The following is a 23,796-nucleotide window of genomic DNA, read 5'->3' as shown; positions in this document are numbered from 1 at the left end:
CACTGCTGAGTTTTCCAGATTTGCTGTCATATTGAGTGCAGCACTTTCACAGCATCATCTTTCAGGATTTGAAGTAGCTCAACTGGAATTCCATCACCTCCACTAGCTTTGTTTGTAGTGATGCTTTCTGAGGCCCACTTGACTTGACATTCCAGGATGTCTGGCTCTAGGTGAGTGATCACACCATCATGATTATCTGGGTCGTGAAGCTCTTTTTTGTACAGTTCTTCTGTGTATTCTTGCCACCTCTTCTTAATATCTTCTGCTTCTGTTAGGTCCAGACCATTTCTGTCCTTTATCGAGCCCATCTTTGCATGAAATGTTCCCTTGGTATCTCTAAGTTTCTTGAAGAGATCTCTAGTCTTTCCGATTCTGTTGTTTTTCTCTATTTCTTTGCATTGATCGCTGAGGAAAGCTTTCTTATCTTTCCTTGCTATTCTTTGGAACTCTGCACTCAGATGCTTATATCTTTCCTTTTCTCCTTTGCTTTTCGCCTCTCTTCTTTTCACAGCTATTTGTAAGGCCTCCTCAGACAGCCATTTTGCTTTTTTGCATTTCTTTTCCATGGGGATGGTCTTGATCCCTGTCTCCTGTACAATGTCACGAACCTCTGTCCATAGTTCTTCAGGCATAGCCAGAATGTCTATCAGATCTAGTCCCTTAAATCTATTTCTCACTTCCACTGTATAATCGTAAGGGATTTGATTTAGGTCATACCTGAACAGTCTAGCAGTTTTCCCTACTTTCTTCAATTTCAGTCTGAATTTGGCAATAAGGAGTTCATGATCTGAGCCACAGTCCGCTCCCGGTCTTGTTTTCACTGACTCTATAGAGCTTCTCCATCTTTGGCTGCAAAGAATATAATCAATCTGATTTTGGTGTTGACCATCTGGTGATGTCCATGTGTAGAGTCTTGTCTTGTGTTGTTGGAAGAGGGTGTTTGCTATGATCAGTGCGTTCTCTTGGCAAAACTCTATTAGCCTTTGCCCTGCTTCATTCTGTTTTCCACGGCCCAATTTGCCTGTACCCCAGGTGTTTCTTGGGGTGTTGGGTGTGAGGCCAACCACAATTACTCATCCATTCCTCACTTGAGAGACTCAAATATCTCTCAACTTTTGCTATCACAAGCAATACTGCAATAAACTGCCTTGTACCTATACTTACTTATGAGTAGATCTGTGGGAGATATTTTTAGAAATGGAATTGCTTGTTTGAAGAATATATACCTTGAAAGTTTTAACAACTACTTGTAAGTTAAAGCATATGGTTTTATCTTGGAAGATTTACCATACCTTGGGCAATGTCAAAAAAGAGAGATGTGAAGATGTCTATTAGGTATGACTATGAACAGTATGTCACCTTTATTTTTATTCAGGAAATAACTTTTGAATTTTCTTCTCTAAGATGTATGTAGATAATATCTTTGAAAGGCAATCATGGCTTATTCAGTCAAAAGCAATGATTGTATCTAATCATTTATTTTCTTCCCCACCTCAAAATCCAAAAACCTTCTTGGCTCATTTGCTGGCCCTCCTGCCTTTAAAATATTCCCACAAATATTTTATACTGGGAATTGAGTAATGTCAGTAGGTTTTTTTCCTACTACTGTAAAAAATATATTTATTTATTTGACTGTGCCAAGTCTTCATTGCAGCATATAGGATCTTCCGTCTTTGTTGGGGCATGGGAACTCTTTGTTGTGCCATGTGGGATCTTAGTTCCCCAATCTAGGATCAAACCCAGGTCCCCTGCACTGGGAGCTCGGAGTCTTTGCCACTGGATCACCAGGACAGTCCCTTTCCTGCTATTTATTGTTCTTTTTTTCCCCTTTGAAAAAAGGCATGGCTAATGTTTCCTTTACTATTACCTGCGTCATTTCTCATTTGGTCCATATTCCATCAAAACTGCTTACTGAGATTTGCACTCAATCCTCAAAATCTGGACAGTTCAGCTAAGACCCTAGGTGCTTTTACCCTCTTCACAAATGTGATCATTTTGCTTCCTTTTGCACTCTTAAAAAAGATCCTGTAACTATTCTTAGTATAATCTGGCAGCACCAAAGAAAGGAAGCTGAGGCTCCTAGACCACTTTTATCACATTCTGAGTATTTTCTATTCTAAGTTTAACTTATCTACCTTTGGCAAATTGCTTTTGAGAGGTTTTTGCATTTGTTTTCACTGCATGTAGTTTCCCATTGTATATATCTCATAACCTTTATTTTCAGATGCACAAATCCTATCCAATTCCATATTTGCTAACTTTATTCCTGATTATTGCTATCGCATCCAAATAAGATCTGTCAATTCAGACTTTTCATACAGATTTAAATATCTTGTTTTCATGTTGTTATCTGTATTATCCCAGTTTCGTCTAAAGAGAAAAAGACTAAAGTTCCTCTACAACACACTTTGTTGTATGGAAGTACACAGTCATTTCTCTAAACAACTTTTATACTCTAATCTTGTGAAGAATATACACTTAAAAGAAGGGGGAATCATTCTCTTTCACAATTCTTATCTGCCTTCTACATATCTACTTTTACTTTCACTCATATAGATTTATGAAAACAGCTTGCATACTTAAAATCTGTCCTTTTATTATAAAATCATTTTCTCCCACCAAATCTGTAGTTATTCCTCTAGCCAGAATTCTATAAACATTTTTTGCCTATTTCCACATGCTAGTAGTTCATGATACACAGATACAGGTCTGTTTTATACAAAATTGCTCAACATTTCCAATTAGTCTTTCAGAGTGTCTTTAAACTATTTCTACTGCTTTAAACTCAACTTCTTTCCAACTTAATCCTTTAGTTTTCTAGTTTCCTATTTTTTCTGGGCCTTGGGTTCTATTTATGAGGGCATCGTAGCCTGTTCTCTATTCCCCTTTCCCTCTTCTATAAACATCCATATATATTCTTTTTTCACATTCTTCTTCACATTCTTTTGGGGAAAAAATAAGCATTAAAAAAAAAAGGTTCTTTAAAAAAAAAAAGGTTTTTCCTGGACTTGTGGACATGCTGTGGGTGGAGAGGAAAGGGTGGGATGAACTGAAATAGTTGCACGGACATATATGCACTACCATGTGTAAAACAGATAGCTAGTGGGAAGCTACTATATAGCATGGGGAGCTCAACTTCGGGCTCTGTGATGACTCAGAGGCGGGGGATGATCGGAGGGAGGCTCAAGGTAGAAGGATATCTGTATACATATAACTGATTCACTTCGTTGTACAGTAGAAACTAATACAACATTGTAAAGCAATTATAGTCCAAGTTAAAAAGAAATTTTAAAAAATCAGAATAGAAATATATAAATACATATATATTTCTTCTCTGTAGTAAATCTACCTAATGTATCAAAACTTCAAATACTATTAAACAGAGGGAGGTACATACCCTAAAGGACTGACATTTTTAAATGAGTTTGATAAATTTTTAAATGGTCACATTAAAACAGAGGAGGGTATGTGCTGATATTATACAGCTATACTATAGAAACCTGATAAGTTACAAATAATGTATACAAAAAGTTGCTTGAATGTCAACAGCTTTCAAATTAAATATAATGCTACCATGGGAAAAAAGCTAGATTGATACTCTCAGGTACTAAAAAAAATAATCTGAAAACCAAATCTCTAGACTAAATTCTGCATTGGAAATAACTTACTAGCATAGTCTATCTAGCTTTGATCAGTATAATTTGGAAAAGGAAGGGGAATAAAAAGGAAATGCATCCTGAGAAGAACAATACAAATTATTAACATTAAATATGTTTTATGAACAAAGATTAAGGAACTAAAAGAAGAGAAGGCTGAGAAATACGTTTACTCCACTCTTTAAGTAAATGCAATATATTTGATCAAAGCAACACCACAGTCATGTTTCTGTGAGACGTTATTCATTTCATTCAGAGGACAGAAAGGAACAGATTAATTAAACTTTGTTCTCATTGTATAACACTGCTTGGAGTTTAAAAACTGCTAATGGCTTTCTATCACTGCATTATATCATTATATAAAACTTTAAAGATTAATCTGGCCCCAACTCAACTGTTTAGCCTTAGTTTTCATTATTTCTCTAAGTACTCAGATAAACTGAGTAGCCATATATATATATGTATACACACACACACACACTATAAAACTGAATTTTCCCTGGTAAATTATACTTTACATTTAAAGAAGAAATAACGCCAATTTTACAAAAAACGATCCAGAAAATTAAGAAGGAACATGTCCTAATTCATTCTACAAGGCCAGCATTATCCTACCAAAACCAAAGATAATCAAAGAAAACCACGACCAAAATTTCTCATGACCACAGATGCAAAAATTCCTAAAATTCTGGCAAATCAAATTTAATACTATATAAAAAGGATAATACATTTTGACCAAATGGAGTTTATTCCTATAAGGCATGGCTGCTTTAGCATGCAAAAGTCAATTAATTTAATTCGTATTAATAGTAGACTAAAAAAGAAAAATGATAAGATTATCTCAGTAGGTGCAAAAAAAAGCATTTGACAAAATCCAATATCGATTTATGATTTGAAAAAAAATAAAAAACTCTCAGCAGACTGGAACAGAAAGAAATTTCCTCAAACCTAAATAGGAAAAGGAGTGCGTCAAGGCTGTGTATTGTCACCCTGCTTATTTAACTTATATGCAGAGTACATCATGAGAAACGCTGGACTGGAAGAAACACAAGCTGGAATCAAGATTGCCGGGAGAAATATCAATAACCTCATATATGCAGATGACACCACCCTTATGGCAGAAAGTGAAGAGGAGCTAAAAAACCTTTTGATGAAAGTGAAAGAGGAGAGCGAAAAAGTTGGCTTAAAGCTCAACATTCAGAAAATGAAGATCATGGCATCCGGTCCCATCACTTCATGGGAAATAGATGGGGAAACAGTGGAAGCAGTGTCAGACTTTATTTTGGGGGGCTCCCAAATCACTGCAGATGGTGACTGCAGCCATGAAATTAAAAGACACTTACTCCTTGGAAGAAAAGTTATGACCAACCTAGACAGCATATTCAAAAGCAAAGACATTACTTTGCCGACTAAGGTCCGTCTAGTCAAGACTATGGTTTTTCCTGTGGTCATGTATGGATGTGAGAGTTGGACTGTGAAGAAGGCTGAGCACCGAAGAATTGATGCTTTTGAACTGTGGTATTGGAGAAGACTCTTGAGAGTCCCTTGGACTGCAAGGAGATCCAACCAGTCCATTCTGAAGGAGATCAACCCTGGGATTTCTTTGGAAGGAATGATGTTGAAGCTGAAACTCCAGTACTTTGGCCACCTCATGCAAAGAGTTGACTCATTGGAAAAGACTCTGATGCTGGGAGGGATTGGGGGCAGGAGGAGAAGGGGACGGCCGAGGATGAGATGGGTGGATGGCATCACGGACTCGATGGACATGAGTCTGAGTGAACTCCGGGAGATGGTGATGAACAGGGAGGACTGGCGTGCTGTGATTCATGGGGTCGCAAAGAGTTGGACACGACTGAGCGACTGAACTGAACTGAACTGAAACCTAACATAACACTTAATGGTGAAAAAATGACTGCATGCCTCCCTACTATTAGGACAAAGCAAGAACATATACTCTAACCACTTCTATTCAATATTTTTCTGGAGTTTCTACCCAGTACAATAAGGCAAGTAAAAGAAGTAAGAGGCATTAGACGGGAAAGGAAGAAAAAAACTATATTTACAGGCAAAATAGTTATCTATGTAGAAAATCCTACAGAATCCACAAAAAAAGCTTCTAGAAGTATTAAGTCAGTTTTTCAAGGTCTCAAAATAGAAGATGAATAATCAGTAACAAACAGTATTTTTATATCCTAGCAGCAAACAATCAGAAATTGAAATTATGTACTTGAGCATATTAACTCTCAGTTGGTATGTGCTAGTCCTCTCTATCACTTAAAACATGGTAAATAACAAACACCAAAGAAACTCATTTGAAAACTCAAGGTAATAATACACTAAAGTGGTCTGAAAAGAAAGGTGGTAGACTCTCATCCAACTTATGTACTATATATATACACTTAATTGGAAGTATCAAGATAACCCATCATACCCTAACCTGAGTACCTGAAAAACTATCCCTAAGAAAAACTATATACTCATTTTTCTATATTCTAGTTGACATTCAGGAAATTTAAAGAAATGAAAAGCATCATTTTAATAAAAACTTTAACAATCTGAATTATTTAAATGCTTCTTTTATAAAATATAACATTCTAAAATCATTATGTCTATCTTATGTTAATAATATATTTTAAAGATTATCTTATGATCATAAAACTTTTAAATAAGGTACAGTTCATTAACATGACATGACCAGCAACCCAAACTTTTACTTTAGGGTAAGTATTTCATCAAGATTGCCAGGAGAAATATCAATAACCTCGCATATGCAGATGACACCACCCTTATGGCAGAAAGGGAAGAGGAACTAAAAAGCCTCTTGATGAAAGTGAAAGAGGAGAGTGAAAAAGTTGGCTTAAAGCTCAACATTCAGAAAACGAAGATCATGGCATCTGGTCCCATCACTTCATGGGAAATAGATGGGGAAACAGTGGAAACAGTGGCTGACTTTATTTTCTTGGGCTCCAAAATCACTGCAGATGGTGACTGCAGCCATGAAATTAAAAGACACTTACTCCTTGGTAGGAAAGTTATGACCAACCTAGACAGCATATTCAAAAGCAGAGACATTACTTTGCCGACCAAGGTCCGTCTAGTCAAGGCTATGGATTTTCCAGTAGTCATGTATGGATGTGAGAGTTGGACTGTGAAGAAAGCTGAGCACTGAAGAATTGATGCTTTTGAACTGTGGTGTTGGAGAAGACTCTTGAGAGTCCCTTGGACTGCAAGGAGATCCAACTAGTCCATTCTAAAGGAGATCAGTCCTGGGTGTTCTTTGGATGCAATGATGCTAAAGCTGAAACTCCAGTACTTTGGCTACCTCATGCGAAGAGTTGACTCATTGGAAAAAACCCTGATGCTGGCAGGGATTAGGGGCAGGAGGAGAAGGGGACGACAGAGGATGAGATGGCTGGACAGCATCACTGACTCGATGGACGTGAGTTTGAGTGAACTCCGGGAGTTGGTGATGGACAGGGAGTCCTGGCGTGCTGCAATTCATGGGGTCGCAAAGAGTCAGACACGACTGAGCGACTGAACTGAACTGAACTGAACTGAACTGAAGTATTTCATAAGTTAGCCCACTGGAAAACAGCACAAGTTAATTTAAGTTCTTTAGAAAACCCATTTCTTCTGCATTTTATTACACAGATAATAACTTGAGATGATACAATCAAACCTTTCAGTGACTTTGCAACTAAAGTTGGATGAGAAAATAAAGAGATAAAATGGAGGAGAGCATCTGATAGGCACCAATCTTATTATGAATAAATATTAATTAGCAGCCTAGACATCTGGAGGACAGAGGCATTTTCAAGCTTGATAGGCTTGAGTAAGCATAGTCAACAATCAAGAAATGATTTGTTTCCACCTAGATAACTATTCTACAATTACTATACACTGCCACTCCACTAGCTGAAACATGGTACTTTAGTTATGGCCTCCTTGTCCTAACAGGGGTATTTCCAAAGTGATACTGACTTTTTCTCTCTGGTCGCACCCCCGATCCCTAGTTTGACAGAGAGGAAGAAGGGCAGGCAGGCATGAAGATACTTTGTGTAATTCTGTGATTTCTACTAAGAGCAAAATCTTTACAGTATCATTCATGCCAAATTATCCTTTAACCTTTAATACATGTTTTATACTTATATTGTATGAAAATAATATTTAAAGACATTATATTTAAAAACAGAACAGAGCTTAGAGTAAGATTAGAAAAAAATACAAGTTTACATTTAGAAAGCCAGTGTTCAAGTCCTAGTTTTTGTCTCTTAGTGGGTAAGTGAATTTGGGCAAGCTTTCTAACCTCCCTGAGCTTCAGTTTCCCAATCTATAAAATAGGGATAATAATTCTTGCCTTTTCTACCTGACAAAATTGCTTCAAGTATTAATGAGGCAAGCATATATGAAAGTGATTTATAAGTGTTATCCAAATTCATTTATTCCATAGCAATATCAATACGAGCAATAAAACATTGAGTACTTCCTCTGTGTCAGGTACTGGGCTAGGGCCTTTATATGTATTCTCTTCCAATGATGATAATAATATTAATAATAAATAACAATACTTATAATTTGTTGACATTTATTAAGCATTTACCCTGTGCCCTGTACTAGATCATAGGCAGACAGAAAAAACAAACTAGATTCTAGATCTTGTGGATCTCACTGGTAGGTGATACTGATGGGGTAAAAGGGTAAAAGAAGGAGCTACTAACTCTGCCTAGGTTACACAAATTCCAGCTTTAAATGGCATTGAAATTAGCAGTCAAAAGAACAGATCAAAAAAAAAAAAAAAAGAACAGATCCATGGGGAGAAACTGTTTTAGATGGTTCACTCTGCAGGATTACCCACTATATAACTGTAGTGGGCATAATGTGAGTTCAGCCCAAAACTGGAATTCCAGTTTTACAATTTACCATTTAAGGTGGATTATTATGAATAAATAAGGGTTTACCAGACCAAAAATGTTAAGTACTTAAGGTATTCCAGGGAGAAGGGATGAGTGCAAAGACACTTAAGTGTGAAAGAATAACGTATGTTTAGAGAATAATGAAAAATCAGAAGTCTTCCAGAAATTTGCCTTGTCTATCTGTCCCATTAACTCTACTAAGTTAAAGCAGTAGCAAAGATTACATAGTCGAATGGATAAAGAACTGAAGATTGGCAGAGTAGTTATGGAAGACCAACAAGGAACCACAAAACTGAAGGTGCTAGGAGAAAATACTTGCAAATCATATATCTGCTAGGAGATTTGTATCTAGAATATATAAAGAACTCCTACCACTGAATAATAAAAAGATAAATAACTCAACTAACAAATGGAGAACTGACTTGAAGAGACAGTTCTCCATAGGTGATATACAAATGGCCAGTACAAAAGTGAAAAGATGCTCAATATCATTAGCACTCAGGAAAACACACATCAAAACCATAAGATATCACTTCACACCTTCTAGTATGGCTATAATAAAAAAAGACAGCTAACACATGTTGGCAAAAACATGAGAAAATTGGGATCCTTATACTATGCCAAAAGGAATTTAAAACACAGCCACTTGAGAAAATACTCTGGCAGTTGTTCCAAAGATTAATCATAGAATGATGTATCACCCAGCAATTCCACTCTTAGGTATATACAAAAGATAAATGAAAACATGTTCATGCAGACACTCGTACATGAATGTTCATAGCATAATTATTCACAATAGCCCCAAAGTGGAAACAACCCAAATGTCCATAAATGGATGAGTGAATTTTTATAAAAGTGGTATATTCATGGAATGGAATATTATTTAGTTGTAAAAAGGAAAGAAGCACTGATGCATGCTACAGTGTGGAGGAACCTTGAAAACACCATGCGAAGTAAAAGAAACCAGTCACAAAAGACTACATAGTATATAATTCCATTTACGTGAAATATTCTGAATAGGCAAAACTATAGAGATATACAGTAGACTAATGATTGTCACAGGTTAAAAAAGAGATTATGAGTAGATGGGGAATGACAGCTAATGGATACAAGGTGATAATACAGATAATAATGTCCTGCAATGGACTGTGGTGATATTGGCCAAACCTTGCGAATACGCTAAAACCCAATTGAATCGTACACTTGAAAGGGATGAATTTTATGATAGGTGAATGATATCTCCCTAAAGCTGTTATTTTTAAAAGTGAAGGTGTTAGGAAGGGTATGATTTGATGAATCACCATAGGATGGGGTTTAAAAGATGTTAACAACCTGAGATAATAGCATGAAGCCAAAGGATGCAAATTTTCCATGAGAAATTACCACAGTTGTAGCAGTAGTAAAGGAGTGAGGGAAGTGAAATAATCCTTGATTTCATCAATTATTACTTAAGCAAACCCTGGTTCTTACTTGAGTACAAGTATTTTGCATTGCTAACACAAATGAGAATCATGAATTCTCCTGGGATTTATTTAAGATTCCAGGAATCCAAGTGTATTAGATATCAAAATTTTTTCCAGGCACTTTCTTCAACAGCCTTGTTTCATGGAGCCTATTTACTGGAGACAAATAATCTGCTAGAGCAGATCAAGCCAACCAGATGGGCACCTTATTTGGCACACCCATTACTTCTAATCAATGACATTTCCTCTGACACCTTCTCTGTTTGGTTCAAATGGAAGGGAAATAAATGGATATTTATTATGCACCTTACTGTTCCATTAATTGTTGCATTTAATCTTCACATCTACTACCTACATTAAAGATAAGGAAACTGGCCCAGAGAGGACAAAGACTTTCCCAAAGTCACATAACTAGCTGTAAGTGGTAAAACTCAGATTTTACTTTTAGCCTAAACTCATGTCCTTGCCACTATAGTTGTGCACTGGGGTATCCTTCAGAGTGAGACTTCTTTAAATAGTTTCTCCCCACAGATCTATTCCCCTGACAGCTACTTTCAATGCCTTTTGAAGCTGGAGCTTGTGTGATTACTAATTTTAAAACAATGATAACATTTACCCATTAAACACTTCTCTAGCTTGTTCCCTTGACAACCACACACCTAAGATTAGATACAAAAAAAAAAAAAAAAAACCACAAGCCAGTCCTTACTAGTACTTGAACTTAAAAATCTCAGTGAGAACACAATTTTTAATAGACTTTTAAGGACAGTGTACAATGTTTTTCAATAGCAATTTGGAATAGTGCCATTACACTACCACAAAAAATATAACATGGAAAAATCAGTTGAAGAAAGAACAAACTCTCGGGTTACTCTCACATTTCCATTCCCACCACCAGCCTAGACCAACAAAGGCTGAACTAAAACTTGACACAGCCAAGTGTAAGCATTCTTATGATTCTAATATTTCAGCATTCTCTTCTTTCAGCATACTTAAAACATCACCTAGGAACTTGTTAGAAATGCACATTGCTGGGTCCCACCTCGAGAGTTTTTGATTCAAAAACTCTGGGGTGGGGCACAATACTCAGTTTAACAAGCCCTCCTCCTTGTGATTCTGATATGGAATAAGATCTGAGGACTACTGTTCTAAATCTTTTTTACTATACTAGAGTGGTTTTCATTATTTGATATAAAGAAATTTTTAAAATTAGCAGGACCACAAAAATGGGCTTTAATCCATGACTATGGTCATGGATAGGGCAGAAGTACAGTGGAGGGGGTGAGTCTCTCTTTCTTTACAGTAAGTACTTTAATGTAACAAAAAACCTCTTCCATTCATGTTTTTCCTGTTTGACTCCTCATTCTCCTCCTCCCATACTCTTGTAAAACCAACAGTTAAACCATTTACGGAGAATCTAAGATTCCAGGAGATGGGAAGCTTTTTTCCTTTCTGGCCCTCTCATTTCTGTTGATGAATGAGGAACCATAAAATCCAGCTCCCACTAGAAACTGAAACACGGGGAAAATGAGATTTCAATGAATCACAGATGGGAACTTGAAGAAAATTTAGAAATCTGCTTCCCAAGAGTCATATTTTAGAGATAAGAAAAATGAATCCCAGAGATATTAATTGGCCACATAGCAAGTACAAGCCTCTTTCTCTCATTAAGCTATATACTATACTATATACTGCTTGACCATAACGGTTCTTGACCAATGATATGCATGAAATTCATCTGGGGAGATTTCTTTTACAAATATATTTAGAAGGATTTATTTTCCTTACCTTAGTAAGCTGAGAAGATTGATATAATTTAACTATATCTAAAAGAAATGTATGGACATCGAGCATTATACTATATTCTCTAAGTCAGCAACACCCACAGAGGTCAGGGAGTGTCCACAGTACTCAGAAGTACTTGGACTGCTTATCCCTATGTTAAACAGCTCCATATCACACTTTTTGGTGTTCTTTTGGCTTTCTATTGTTTTTCTGTTCTTTCCTTTGATAACAGTTATTACTTCTTGCATGTATCAGTGTGTTTGCCTCCAGAAGCCCTCAACCCTTCTCCTATATCCACAATTGTTAATGTGAACTGAGACACCAAATAAATACAATCTCGAGAACTATGATAAAGGTGATGGGAAAATAGGTTGTGAGTGAGGAACTAGAAAATTTAATGTGGGGGCTTTGTGATATTTACCCTTCCTAAGACAAAATGAAAAGCCAACGTTGTCAGATACAACATTCTGTAAGCAAGTAGCATGAGAGCAAAATCTCCCTTACACAAACGAAATAAACAATGGAGTCAGAATATCTTTTAACTTCAGGAAGGCATGTAATTTCCCCCCTCAAGGTTTCTCCTCTGTTTACTTTTTTTTTAATTAGTAAACTTTGTTTTTTAAGAGCAGTTTTAGACTTCCCTGGTGGTCTAGCAGTCAAAATTCCACGCTTCCAATGTGAGAGTGGTGCGGGTTTGATCCCTGGTCAGGGAACTAAGATCCCACATGCTATATCCCAGGACAGCCAATAAATAAAATAAGATAACTTTTACAAATTAAAAAATATAAGAGCAGTTTTAAGATCACAGCAAAAGTATACAGGGTTCCCATAAACCTCTTGTCCACACACAGGCACAACGTCTCCCACTAGTGACATCCCACACCAAAAAAACCCTGGATGGTTTCTGAAGCTATGTAAATAATGTAAAAGGGACAGTGAACTTACCTGTAACACCACAGAACTGTGGGTATTGCTGGTAAAGATGCGTGTGGTTCCAGCCTTGGAAGACTGCAAATGGGAAGAGAGGCCCATTTCGCTGCTTCCAAGGGACAATTTCATGTGCTGGTCTTCCTCTTCCACTAGAGATCTGAAAGGTTTTTAAATCAGAAGGAAAACCAAATGAAAACATGTCATATAATTCACAATAATGAGATGATTTAAAGAAACACTCACTCATCTGATTATGTGCCAATCATCTGACTATGGAAGACACATGAATGCTGTTGCATTGTATTTGAGGCTCATATCATTCTATATCACAAAAGAAATAGATATATATTTGTAAAAAGCCTTCTGAGATCAGAAGAGATAAGTGAGAACTGAGAAATCAACCCAACAGCTGACTCAAAACTATAATTACAAAGGGTTTGTTTTTTCAGTGCCAGAGTAATTGCTCTGGGATTGTTTTGTTTAGGTAGCAATACCATCAAATTGTATTATTTGCAATTAAAATTAATTTGGAATATCTACTTTTAGAAATAAAAATAATATCTGTCATTTATTGAACAATCACTGTATATCAGATACTTGTCAAGAAATTTACACACATGATCTCATATAATCCTCAAAGCAATCCACTGTAATAATATTACTATCATCTCCTTTTTCTTAAGGGGAGGGAAAATGAGCCACAGAAGGGTTAAAAATTACTTACCTAAGGTCACAAAATTAGTAAAGTGACTGGGCCAGGATCTGAATCTAAATATAGTCTGTTTCCAAATTTCAAAGATCCCATAAATAAAAAACAAAGATTAACTGTGATATACTATACATTATTTCCTTTCGTGTTACTGTAGTTTTAATCAACTCCAACTGAACAAACAGTTTTACACATGAGGGAATTCCCTGGTGGCCCAGTGGTTAAGACTCTGTGTTTTCACTGCTGAGAGCCCAGGTTCAATCCCTGATTAGGTACTAAGATCCCACAAGCTGCAGAGCACAGCCAAATTTTTACACATGAAATAATTTCTTTTTCTTGGGAGTATCTCTCACCAAATAATCACTTGGGATTATTTAGCTAAATAATGGGCTTCCCTGATAGCTCAGTTGGTAAAGAATGCACCTGCAATGCAGGAGACCTGAGTTTGATCCCTGGGTTTGGAAGATCCCCTGGAGAAGGGAAAGGCTACCTGCTCCAATATTCTGGCCTGGAGAATTCCATGGACTCTATAGTCCATGGGGTTGCAAAGAGTCAGACCTGACTGAACAACCTTCACTTTCACTTTCCTTCAGCTTTGTGGTTTTCCATCTTTCCGAACAAACAAATAATAAAAATAATAAGTGTATACATCATATTGGCAAATTTTCAGGGGCCATAAAAAGCATTAGAGAACCTGTAGTCAACAGGTCAGTTAGTTTCACAGAGAAAATGGCAAAACAATAGTTATAAGGCTTCAGGTTACACTAAAAATTGACCATCATGTACAACCTTTCATTATTCCTCAGACTCGGCAACTTCTGTTTCCTTAGGTATGTATTGCTTTAATTGTTTCTGAATCACCTGCCTAAGAGTGGGGAGCCTGTGGCTCTGAACGGGTTTGTGCATTCATGGTACAGACTGCTAAAATGGACATTAGGAAGGGAAGAAGGAAGAATGGATTTTCAAGTGCCAGAACTCTTTTTCCTATTTCTTTCTAACCTTCTGAAGGCTGAAGTATTGGTTTCTCTAACTCAGGTCTATCCAATTCCATAAAGATTTCACCTTTCCCCCTACCATACCTATAGCCTATGTTGATCAGTTTTAACAGCAAAAAAAGTTTTAAGACTATACTTTTAATAAAGTTTGTGCTTTCTGAATTCCAACACCAATTAAATGGCTTTAAATCCTGCAATAATTAGCAAAAATCTTGGCCTTCAGGGTGATGTCATTTCTTCTTAACAATATTAGAGCCATCAGTTCAGTTCAGTTCAGTCGATCAGTTGTGTCCAACTCTTCGTGACCCCATGAATCGCAGCACACCAGGCCTCCCTGTCCATCACCATCTCCTGGAGTTCACTCAGACTCATGTCCATCGAGTCTGTGATGTCATCCAGACATCTCATCCTGGGTCGTCCCCTTCTCCTCCTGCCCCCAATCTCTCCCAGCATCAGTCTTTTCCAATGAGTCAACTCTTCGCATGAGGTAGCCAAAGTACTGGAGTTTCAGCTTCAGCATCATTCCTTCCAAAAAATCTCAGGGTTGATCTCCTTCAGAATGGACTGGTTGGATCTCCTTGCAGTCCAAGGGACCCTCAAGAGTCTTCTCCAACACCACAGTTCAAACACATCAATTCTTCGGTGCTCAGCCTTCTTCATAGTCCAACTCTCACATCCATACATGACCACAGGAAAAACCATAGCCTTGACTAGACGGACCTTAGTCGGCAAAGTAATGTCTCTGCTTTTGAATATAGTATAACCAAAAAATGAATTAATAATATATAACCATGTTTTATTCAACTCTCATGGATATTTAATAAAGAAGAGGAAAACTTAAACAATATTTTAATAAGCATAAAAATGAATATAGCTTTCTACTAGTTTTGGAAATAGCTTTTAAAAAAGAATTAAATTATATACATGATATATAGCCTACACATACTCACAGATACTATTAACCAGCTTCTGCAGACAGACATTTATAATTACAGAATCAAATGGAAAAGTGGCAAATAGAATGACGGTAACTGATATCCCTAACCAGAAAAATTCCACTCATCCAGGATTATTTTAATGGGACATTCAAGCAGAATGTTTCATTAGTTTCTGTATTCCTGACATAGAACCTGGCACATGAGAGGTTTAATATATCATCATTTCTGTGGGTCAGTCCAGAGACACTTATTTATCATGCAATGCTTTAAAGGACCATCAATTATCATTTTATAGAACCACAGACGTAAACAGGACAGGAGTAAAGCTGAAACCGCACTGCCCCTGTGACATATCCTGGAAACTGTTTTTTTGAATAAACTGCAGACAACCACTTGCTTCATGTCAGTGGTCTCTTGCTCCTAAAATTGAAAGGCGGAATATGAAAATACAGCCCTTTCTTGGCAAGATAATACGTCTGGCTTTCTAACTAATTACTTCAAATGCTAAAGAAGGCTTTACTAAAATCATCTTCTTCACGATTTTTTATCAACATCTTTTGACTTTTTAACATTCACAACGCTCCCTATTATTTCTGCATCAGTAACACCACATGTCATGTCAACCTCAGCAGATTCAATACTCTCTTCTATCTCCTTTTCATTAAGTTTATTGACTGGATGTGAAGCACATTGTTCTTCAACATTGCAAGGAGGTGAAACCTCTCTGCAAACCCCAAGCCACAATTACATCAAACTATCCTTAAAGGAATGATTATCTGAGTAATTTCAAGAACAAATAACATTTTTTAATCTTATTTTTTTCAAGTTATATTGGTTAGAAGCGATACAGGGACTAGTGGCCCTCAGTGGAGGGAGGGGAATCAAGGGGATTTTTGCCTCCCATCACCCCACGCCCATGCTTGGCCTTGGCTGGGCACATTTTACATGGTCGCTAGGTGGAGGTGGGGGTTGCTCCTCTCATCTAGTGGGACACTATGAAACATCCTACATCACACAAGAAATGTCTCCACATCAAAATTGTACTCAGGCAAAAATTTCAAGAATGCCAAGGTTGAGAAACCCTGATAGAGAGACATAACCTCCTCAGGACAATTTTTCTAAAGAAATTTCATGTTCTAAATAACTTCTCAGTCTGAGAGTTAACTCCATGAGGTAATGCTAGCAGTCAGAAACACAGTAGAATTATTAATTACCATTATCTCTTCTAAGACTATCTAATAATAGAATATCTCTGCTCTTCTCCAGTCTATCAATCTGAAAAATCAACTGTTTATGGGAGATAAGTAGATAACAGCTTTGAAGTTAATAAGACAGTTATGCTTCCTAGGTAGCGCTAGTGGTAAAGAACCTTCCTGCCAATGCAGGAGACATAAGAGACGCTGGTTTGATCCCTTGGTCCAGAAGATCCCCTGGAGGAGGGTGTAGCAACCCATTCCAGTATTCTTGCCTCTTCCCATGGATAGAGGAGCCTAGAGGGCTATAGTCCATAGGGTTGCAATGAGTCGGACACGACTGAAGTGACTTAGCATGCACACAGGCTTTTGTTCTTTGCAAACTCATATAAGAATCATTCCTAACTCTGCTTAAAACAACTGTTATCTGGGGAGAAAGAAAACAATTGGTACTTGAATTCACTTTTACATGGCAATTTAGAATTAAGCTAACTCAGTCCAAATAGTCCCACTTCATCAAAACAGTTCAATTATTCATGGGTAAGATTGTGTTCATCAATTTTCTTTTGAAAAATTCAATCTTTTTCTTATAATGTCTATACATTACTATCACACCTTTCCCATCCACCCCACCACCACTGGACACATCTTATTTCCTAAACAATGACCAACCACAGAGTGCAAAAGCAATCTTCCACAAAGTGTGCTTGAATCAGTCAATGGTACTTGCTCAAAGGGAACAATTACTTTTTTGAAGAGCATTAGGTAGAGAAAGAAGCACTGTTTGATCATCTTATTAAAAGCATTACAAAGGTGGTCAAACCAAACATACACAGACTATGGCATTTTTTGCACTCTTATTTGAAGACAAAGGAAATAGACAATCTAAGCAATTGTCACACGTTGGCAGGGTGACACTAACATTGTAATGCTGTCTCAAAGCCGTCTATATTTTAAAAAAATTACCCCAAGGGAAACAGGTGTAAATGATATAAGGATACAATTCATAAATATGTAAGTACAAATAATTAACAGAAAATGCTCAACTTCAACCTCAATAGTATTCCAGAATATGCAAATTAAAGCAAACCTGTACACTTAAAGAGTAGAGAAGATATATTCTCAAAATTGCTAGTGCAAACACGTATTAAGCCCTTGCCATCTGTATGGCACTGTTTATTCAATGGATTTTTTAATGAAAATTTAAAACTCATCAAATGTACAAATTCTTTTTTTTACACTGAACACCATGTCAATGAAGGACTGTTTATTACTAGTAGGTGGGCTAGAGCAAGAGTGGTCTGTCAATCTGGTTCAAATATGTTTTCAACAATGAATAGCTCTGTAGAGCTAATAGTCTGGTAGATGTTCTGTGAAGAACCATGTACTTAGAATTCACAATAGCAGTCAGGTTTGTTGGTATGTCATATGGGGATGGGAAGGGTATCTCATAATTGCATCATTTGGCTCCAAAGCCTCAAATAGTCTTAGAACACTCATCAATTTCAATAAAACATGCTGATAGGATATATGTAAGACCATCAGAACAGGTGTCAAGTTGTTCCTTTACTTGTTTTTTATTTCTGAGGGAAAAAAAAAAAGTGAATCAGAGAAAAACTAGAAAGGTAGAAGTATATCAATGCTTTTCTCTCTTTAGTTCCCAATCAGTTTCACAGCACTTCTTATTGCTTGTGACTATTACATTACAAAGTGATTAAGCCTAACAACGTATGTAATTCTAATAATGTAATAGCACTATAACAAAAGAACAGGGGTTTCTGAGTTGGTGTCAAAAGTATTATTCAAATACTGCAATTTCCCAGAGTAATAATATCATTATAATTGAAAGTCATGCCATTGGGTTGGTGTGCAAGTATAGCAACAATAACAAAACAAAAATAAAAGTCATGAATGGTATAACAACACAAGTCACGTTGGTTAATCAAGGCACTGACTCATGCTTTCCACCACCCGTCCCCCAGAAAAATAAAATAGATATTTCTCACACTCACAATTTAAAAAGAAAATCAAGAAAAAGGCTTTCTTCAAAGAAGAACTCCCCCGCCATTTGTTTTTCTGCTCTGAAACAGAGAAGTGTCTGCTAGCAGCAGCATTTGCTAAATGAAACATTTCTTGTGATAAAGTTGCATTGGCAGGTGGGGGAAAAATTCAGCCACCTGTTCTCACACTCATTTGAATTTGAGTGCTAAATCCGTCAAGGTATTTCCTTCCCCCATGAGAAATAAATTAAAAACTTAAGACGGTATTAGTCATTTCCCATTGATTTTTCTATAGATTCAAAATATGCATTCTGCAGTGAATTCTAAAGATATTAATAAGCTTCCTACCTCAAAAATTTAGAACTCTCCTTCACCACCCCATCAAAACCTGAATCATATGCATGCACACACACACTCAATGACATTAAGAAAAAAAAAGAAAGTATTTTTAAAAATCAGAAATTTTCCAATTCATGAAGTTAATGTACATATAATAAACCTGGTATTTTCTGTAAAAGAAAAACCTTTAAAACCTAAAATATTTAAAGATATATCCCAACTAAAATTATCATTTATGGTACTATTGCACAAGGAATTTATCAACATCATAGCAATTCCTCTTAAGAAAGTGTAAATTAATCACTATTTCAGAAACTATGGAGAATGTATCTTAAGAAGATGCCTGCCTCAAAGAAGCCAAGAAAGATAAAGCTTTCGTTATTTGTATTTTTTAACGACATAAGTACATTATTGTCAGCTTGCAATAAATCTGCTAATGGTAATCTTTAGCATAGATGATATAAAATAGCTGCTAAACTTTCCAAGGCTTTCTTTTCTGCTGTAGCAATACCAGGGCCCACAAAAGAGGAGAAAAAGTTCAAGGTGATAGCATCAGACTTTAAAGTGATTTTCCAAAGTAAAGAAGTTTCTTTATATGCAAATGTATGTCACATTTAAAATAAAATCACATTAATAAATAACTGATGTCAGTTTTAACATAGGAATAAGATCATCTACCCAGCACCTGCTGTGTACTAGGCAGTGTGCCAGATATGTTCTCTGTGCTGCTTAATCCTCGTAACAATCCCATTTTAAAGACAGGAAACTGAAGCTCAGTGAGTTTAAGGCCTCGAGATGAATCTGGTAACTGATTTGAACTTGAATCTGATTCCACAGCCCACATTGTTCCCACCACACCAAGCCTAAAAAACAAAGAGCAGAGAATATAGGCCATGAAGCCTCAAGATGGACATTCCAATGTTTAATTTATAGACATGAGGATCATTCTGTTACAGGGAACCAATTTGTTGGCTGAATTAGTTCAGGCTAAAATTACCCACTTTTACCACTACCTCCATAACAACCATACCAATGTTAAAAACCTCTCCATGCCCATCTGGGGTTGGGAGGAAGCATATCCTAAGATATAACTCAGATCAAATTTAGGGAGAACTCAACATTACTGATACGAACATCTAAAAGAACAGATTCTGAATTCCAAAGCCATCCAATAGCCATCACAGAAATAGCACTGTGACACAGATGAGGGAATTGGGCTAAACAAATGGGATGACAAATGATATTCTACTTTAACTTGATGAAAGTTAATTATCCAAACCATAAAGCATTTGCATTGAATATCTCAGTACTGTCCTTGAAGTGAAGTGAAGTCGCACAGTCGTGTCTGACTCTTTGAGACCCCATGGGCTGTAGCCCACCAGGCTCCCCAGTCCATGGGATTTTCCAGGCATGAATACTGGAGTGGGTTGCCATTTCCTTCTCCAGGGGATCTTCCCGACCCAGGGATCAAACCTGGGTCTCCCGCATTGTAGGCAGATGCTTTACCGTCTGAGCTACCAGGGCACTGTCAATTTAATGTTTGCTCCCTCTATCTATATTTCAAAAATTTAGTCTTCCTTCATCTTTTAAAATCCATATATCAATTAAACTACATCAAGTCTCATGCACCTAGACTAGAAAATTCTACTGTTTGGAAGCTTGGTTTATATAAATTTCTCATCATATTTGGATGAAAGATATAGATAGAAAGTGAAAGTCGCTAAGTCGTGTCCGACTCTTTGCAACCCCATGGACTATACAATCCATGGAACTCTCCAGGCCAGAATACTGGAGTAAGTAGCCGTTCCCTCCTCCAGGGGGCCTTCTCAACCCAGGGATCGAACCCATGTCTCCCACATTGCAGGCGGATTCTTTACCAGTTGAGCCATCAGGGAAGCCCCAATGGGTAGTTAAATAGATAGATGGTACGTAGATAGATAGACAGAAGTAGAAACAAAAAGAATAAGCAAAAGAATGAGTTCTACTTGAAACTAATATAACATTGTAAATCGACCACACTACTTTTTAATAAATGAATTCTAAATGCCGATTCTGTATCTACTACCTAAAAAGTTAAGTCTCAGTCAAAACTCCCCTGCCTTAAGAAGCCATATAAGGTGAGAGAGTACCCAAGTGGCACTGGTGGGAAGCAGATAGCAACATGGACATATAGTTTGGGTGAATAGCACAGACTCCCATCACAGTCAATAGTTTCCTTCCCAGCACCCAGAAGAAAGAGTTATAACCCTCTAAAAGGATGCTCCCTACCCCACGACAGCCAGCACCAGCCCAGCTATGAAGAAGTTGAGCTATACCTGAGGCCAGGAGCATGCCTTCTCCTTCTTCAATCCCCAAATGAAGAAACTGGAATGGGAACTCTGACACCCCGGCCACCTTTCTATAAAGGAGCTTTTTGCTCCCAGAGGATTTATTAACCAAGGTGTCATTTTACTCCTATTATCTGTAACTCACTAACTTTGAAATTTGACTATGGTGCTACGGTGCGTTTCAAGGGAAAACTGTATTATTAAAGACTTGGGCTTTTACCTGCCTAAAATTTCAGTTTATGAAATATTCAAACATCCAAGTTATCCAATTTTAGAGTTTATTACAAAGGCAGATTCCACAAGCTCAAAACCAATTAGAAATCACTGAGACAAATCTCTCTGGGAACAAGAGGAATCATTAATCAAGTAGTAAAAATCTAATCCATTTCTGTCTTTTCTGAATTTCCTAGTTATATTCAACTTCATGAAGTCAATAATTCATGACCATGTCTTAAGGGAATGTTTATTTCTCTTTTAAAAGGAAACATGATAATAATAACAAGGAGTAAACTTTCCAACTTAAAAGTAATAGCCAATTGCACTCCATGTTTTAAGAATTACAATTGGCAGCTCTATGAGTCCCACTGATTCTATCTTCAAAGACTATAATAAACGTAACAAATCTCATTCTTGATTTTGCAATGACCTAGAGGCAACCGTAATTATTTCAATGAATATATCAAATCAATCATTTAAATGTTTAATATGATTTCATCAAATTGATGTTTTATTATGATAGCCAATATTTTTAAGAGAAAAGAAAGTAATATAAACAGAGAAATCAGAAGATAAAGTCTTAACCCCAAGAGTCTGGGAATCACACTAAGGATAGTTCTCCCAAGCCTGTCTCAGATATGAAGCTTGGAGAAGCAAGAAGTCTAATTTTAGTACAATTTTTCATAATGGAATTATTTTCCATTTTGTACATATTTGCCTCACCATTTAAGTTTTTCTTTTGTTTTGTTCTTGTTTCTTTTTAGAATATTTATTTGGCTGCCCTAGGTCTTAGTTGTGGCATGTGGGAGGGACCTAGTTCCCTGACCAGGTATTGGACCCAGGTCCTCTTCATTGGGAGTGCAGTCCTAGCCACTGGACCACCAGGGGAGTCCCCGCTTTTGTTTGTTTCTTTTTTGGTCGAGCCCTGTAGCATTTATGGAATCATAGTTCCTCAAACAGGGATGGAATACATCCCCTTTGTATTGGAAGCAAAGTCTTAACTAGTGGACTACCAGGGAAGTCTCATCATTAAGGCTTTTTAAATGAAAATTTGCTATAAGACTTTGTTATCCATCTTGTACAATGCTTACCATAAAGAAACATAACTGGTTATTCCTGACCCTAAGTTCTTAGGTTGTTAGAAGATGAAAGAAACCTTACTGTCACAGCCCACTCACCTATCTATACATTCAAGCATATTCTAAGAGAAGAAATGCAGAAATGGCTTCTGATTTTTCTCCTGAAATGCCATCCAGAACCTCCACTTGACTACAGTCCTAGAAAACTATTTTAACTAAGATCACTGTATTGGTCAGTTGCATTCAACATCACAATGCAATTTCATGATCTAACTACAGATAACTCTATTAATGTGAGTAACAAAAATTGCTCTATAAAAATACTTTCATAAGATTTTGTCCACTGTGCAGGAAGGAGTCTTTTGAACAAAATATTTATGTACCATGACTATATTTGTTTACCCCAAATATTAAGTATTCTTGATAAAATTGGTAATGACTTCCTGGAAGGCAGACTGGTTATTTTTTTAAGAGAGTAGATGCAAATTATGATTCATTGAGGAGTTTGCCACTTTGGGGGTAAGGTGTTTCTTTTTAGGAACATAATGGTCTTTGGCTTAAAGAGTTTGTGTTCTTGGTTGGAACTCAAAAAGGGTCAAGGCAGACCATATCATATAAACAGTATGACCGTAGGCATCCAACACTCACATTTCCCAGTCAACTAAGTGGGAATTCTGAAATAGAATCTAACTGGAGCATTTTCAGACTGTGTGTGTATGTGTCTTGCTGAAGCAATCTATGAATTGTGAAGCTGTAATGAAGTACTGTCTCAAAATGTTTGTGACATATATAACTGAAGGATATTAAGCAAGAGAGCATTCCCTTCCTTTCCTTCCTTCCATACTGTCCTTTAAACTAATTTTCAACCCCAATTTATAATTTCTGACTCTCAAATTGCAGGTGAGAAGGAGGTGAAGAAGAGTCACCAAGTAGATGAAGAGAACAGGGTCACGGTGTCAAGTTTGCTCAGCTAGTTGGAAAATGCTGGCCTAAATGCTATTCCCCCTCAAATCACCCCATCTACAACAAGCAATTTCTTGAAGCAATGTCATTTTTAAATGTTCAAAATCCAGTATTTTTATAGATCATGCTTTAAGGAGAAAATTGGCTTTTTAATTTTTTATTATTATTTTATTTTATTTTTGTACTTTACAATACTGTATTGGTTTTGCCATACATCAACATGAATCCACCACGGGTGTACATAAGTTCCATACTCGCAATGGAAAAATTTGACTACATAGTTCTTGATC

The 23,796-nt window shown here is 36.8% G+C and overlaps 1 protein-coding gene across 11 annotated transcripts in view; it reads right to left on the bottom strand.

Annotated features, from left to right (window-relative positions):
* Window positions 1–23,796, bottom strand: part of KLHL13 (kelch like family member 13) — a 200,171-nt gene that overhangs the window by 27,695 nt on the left and 148,680 nt on the right. For all 11 annotated transcript variants that reach the window (XM_070292133.1, XM_070292124.1, XM_070292130.1 and 8 more), the window contains one exon: window positions 12,763–12,904. In XM_070292133.1, the coding sequence (XP_070148234.1) occupies window positions 12,763–12,876 (114 nt within the window). In that variant the 5' untranslated portion in view covers window positions 12,877–12,904. The remainder of the gene's footprint in view (window positions 1–12,762; window positions 12,905–23,796) is intronic.

This window comes from Ovis canadensis, chromosome X, assembly GCF_042477335.2.
Source record: "Ovis canadensis isolate MfBH-ARS-UI-01 breed Bighorn chromosome X, ARS-UI_OviCan_v2, whole genome shotgun sequence".
In the NCBI taxonomy this organism is placed as follows: Eukaryota; Metazoa; Chordata; class Mammalia; order Artiodactyla; family Bovidae; genus Ovis; species Ovis canadensis.
Note: the sequence above shows the minus strand (reverse complement) of the source record. Positions and strands in the feature narration are given on the sequence as shown.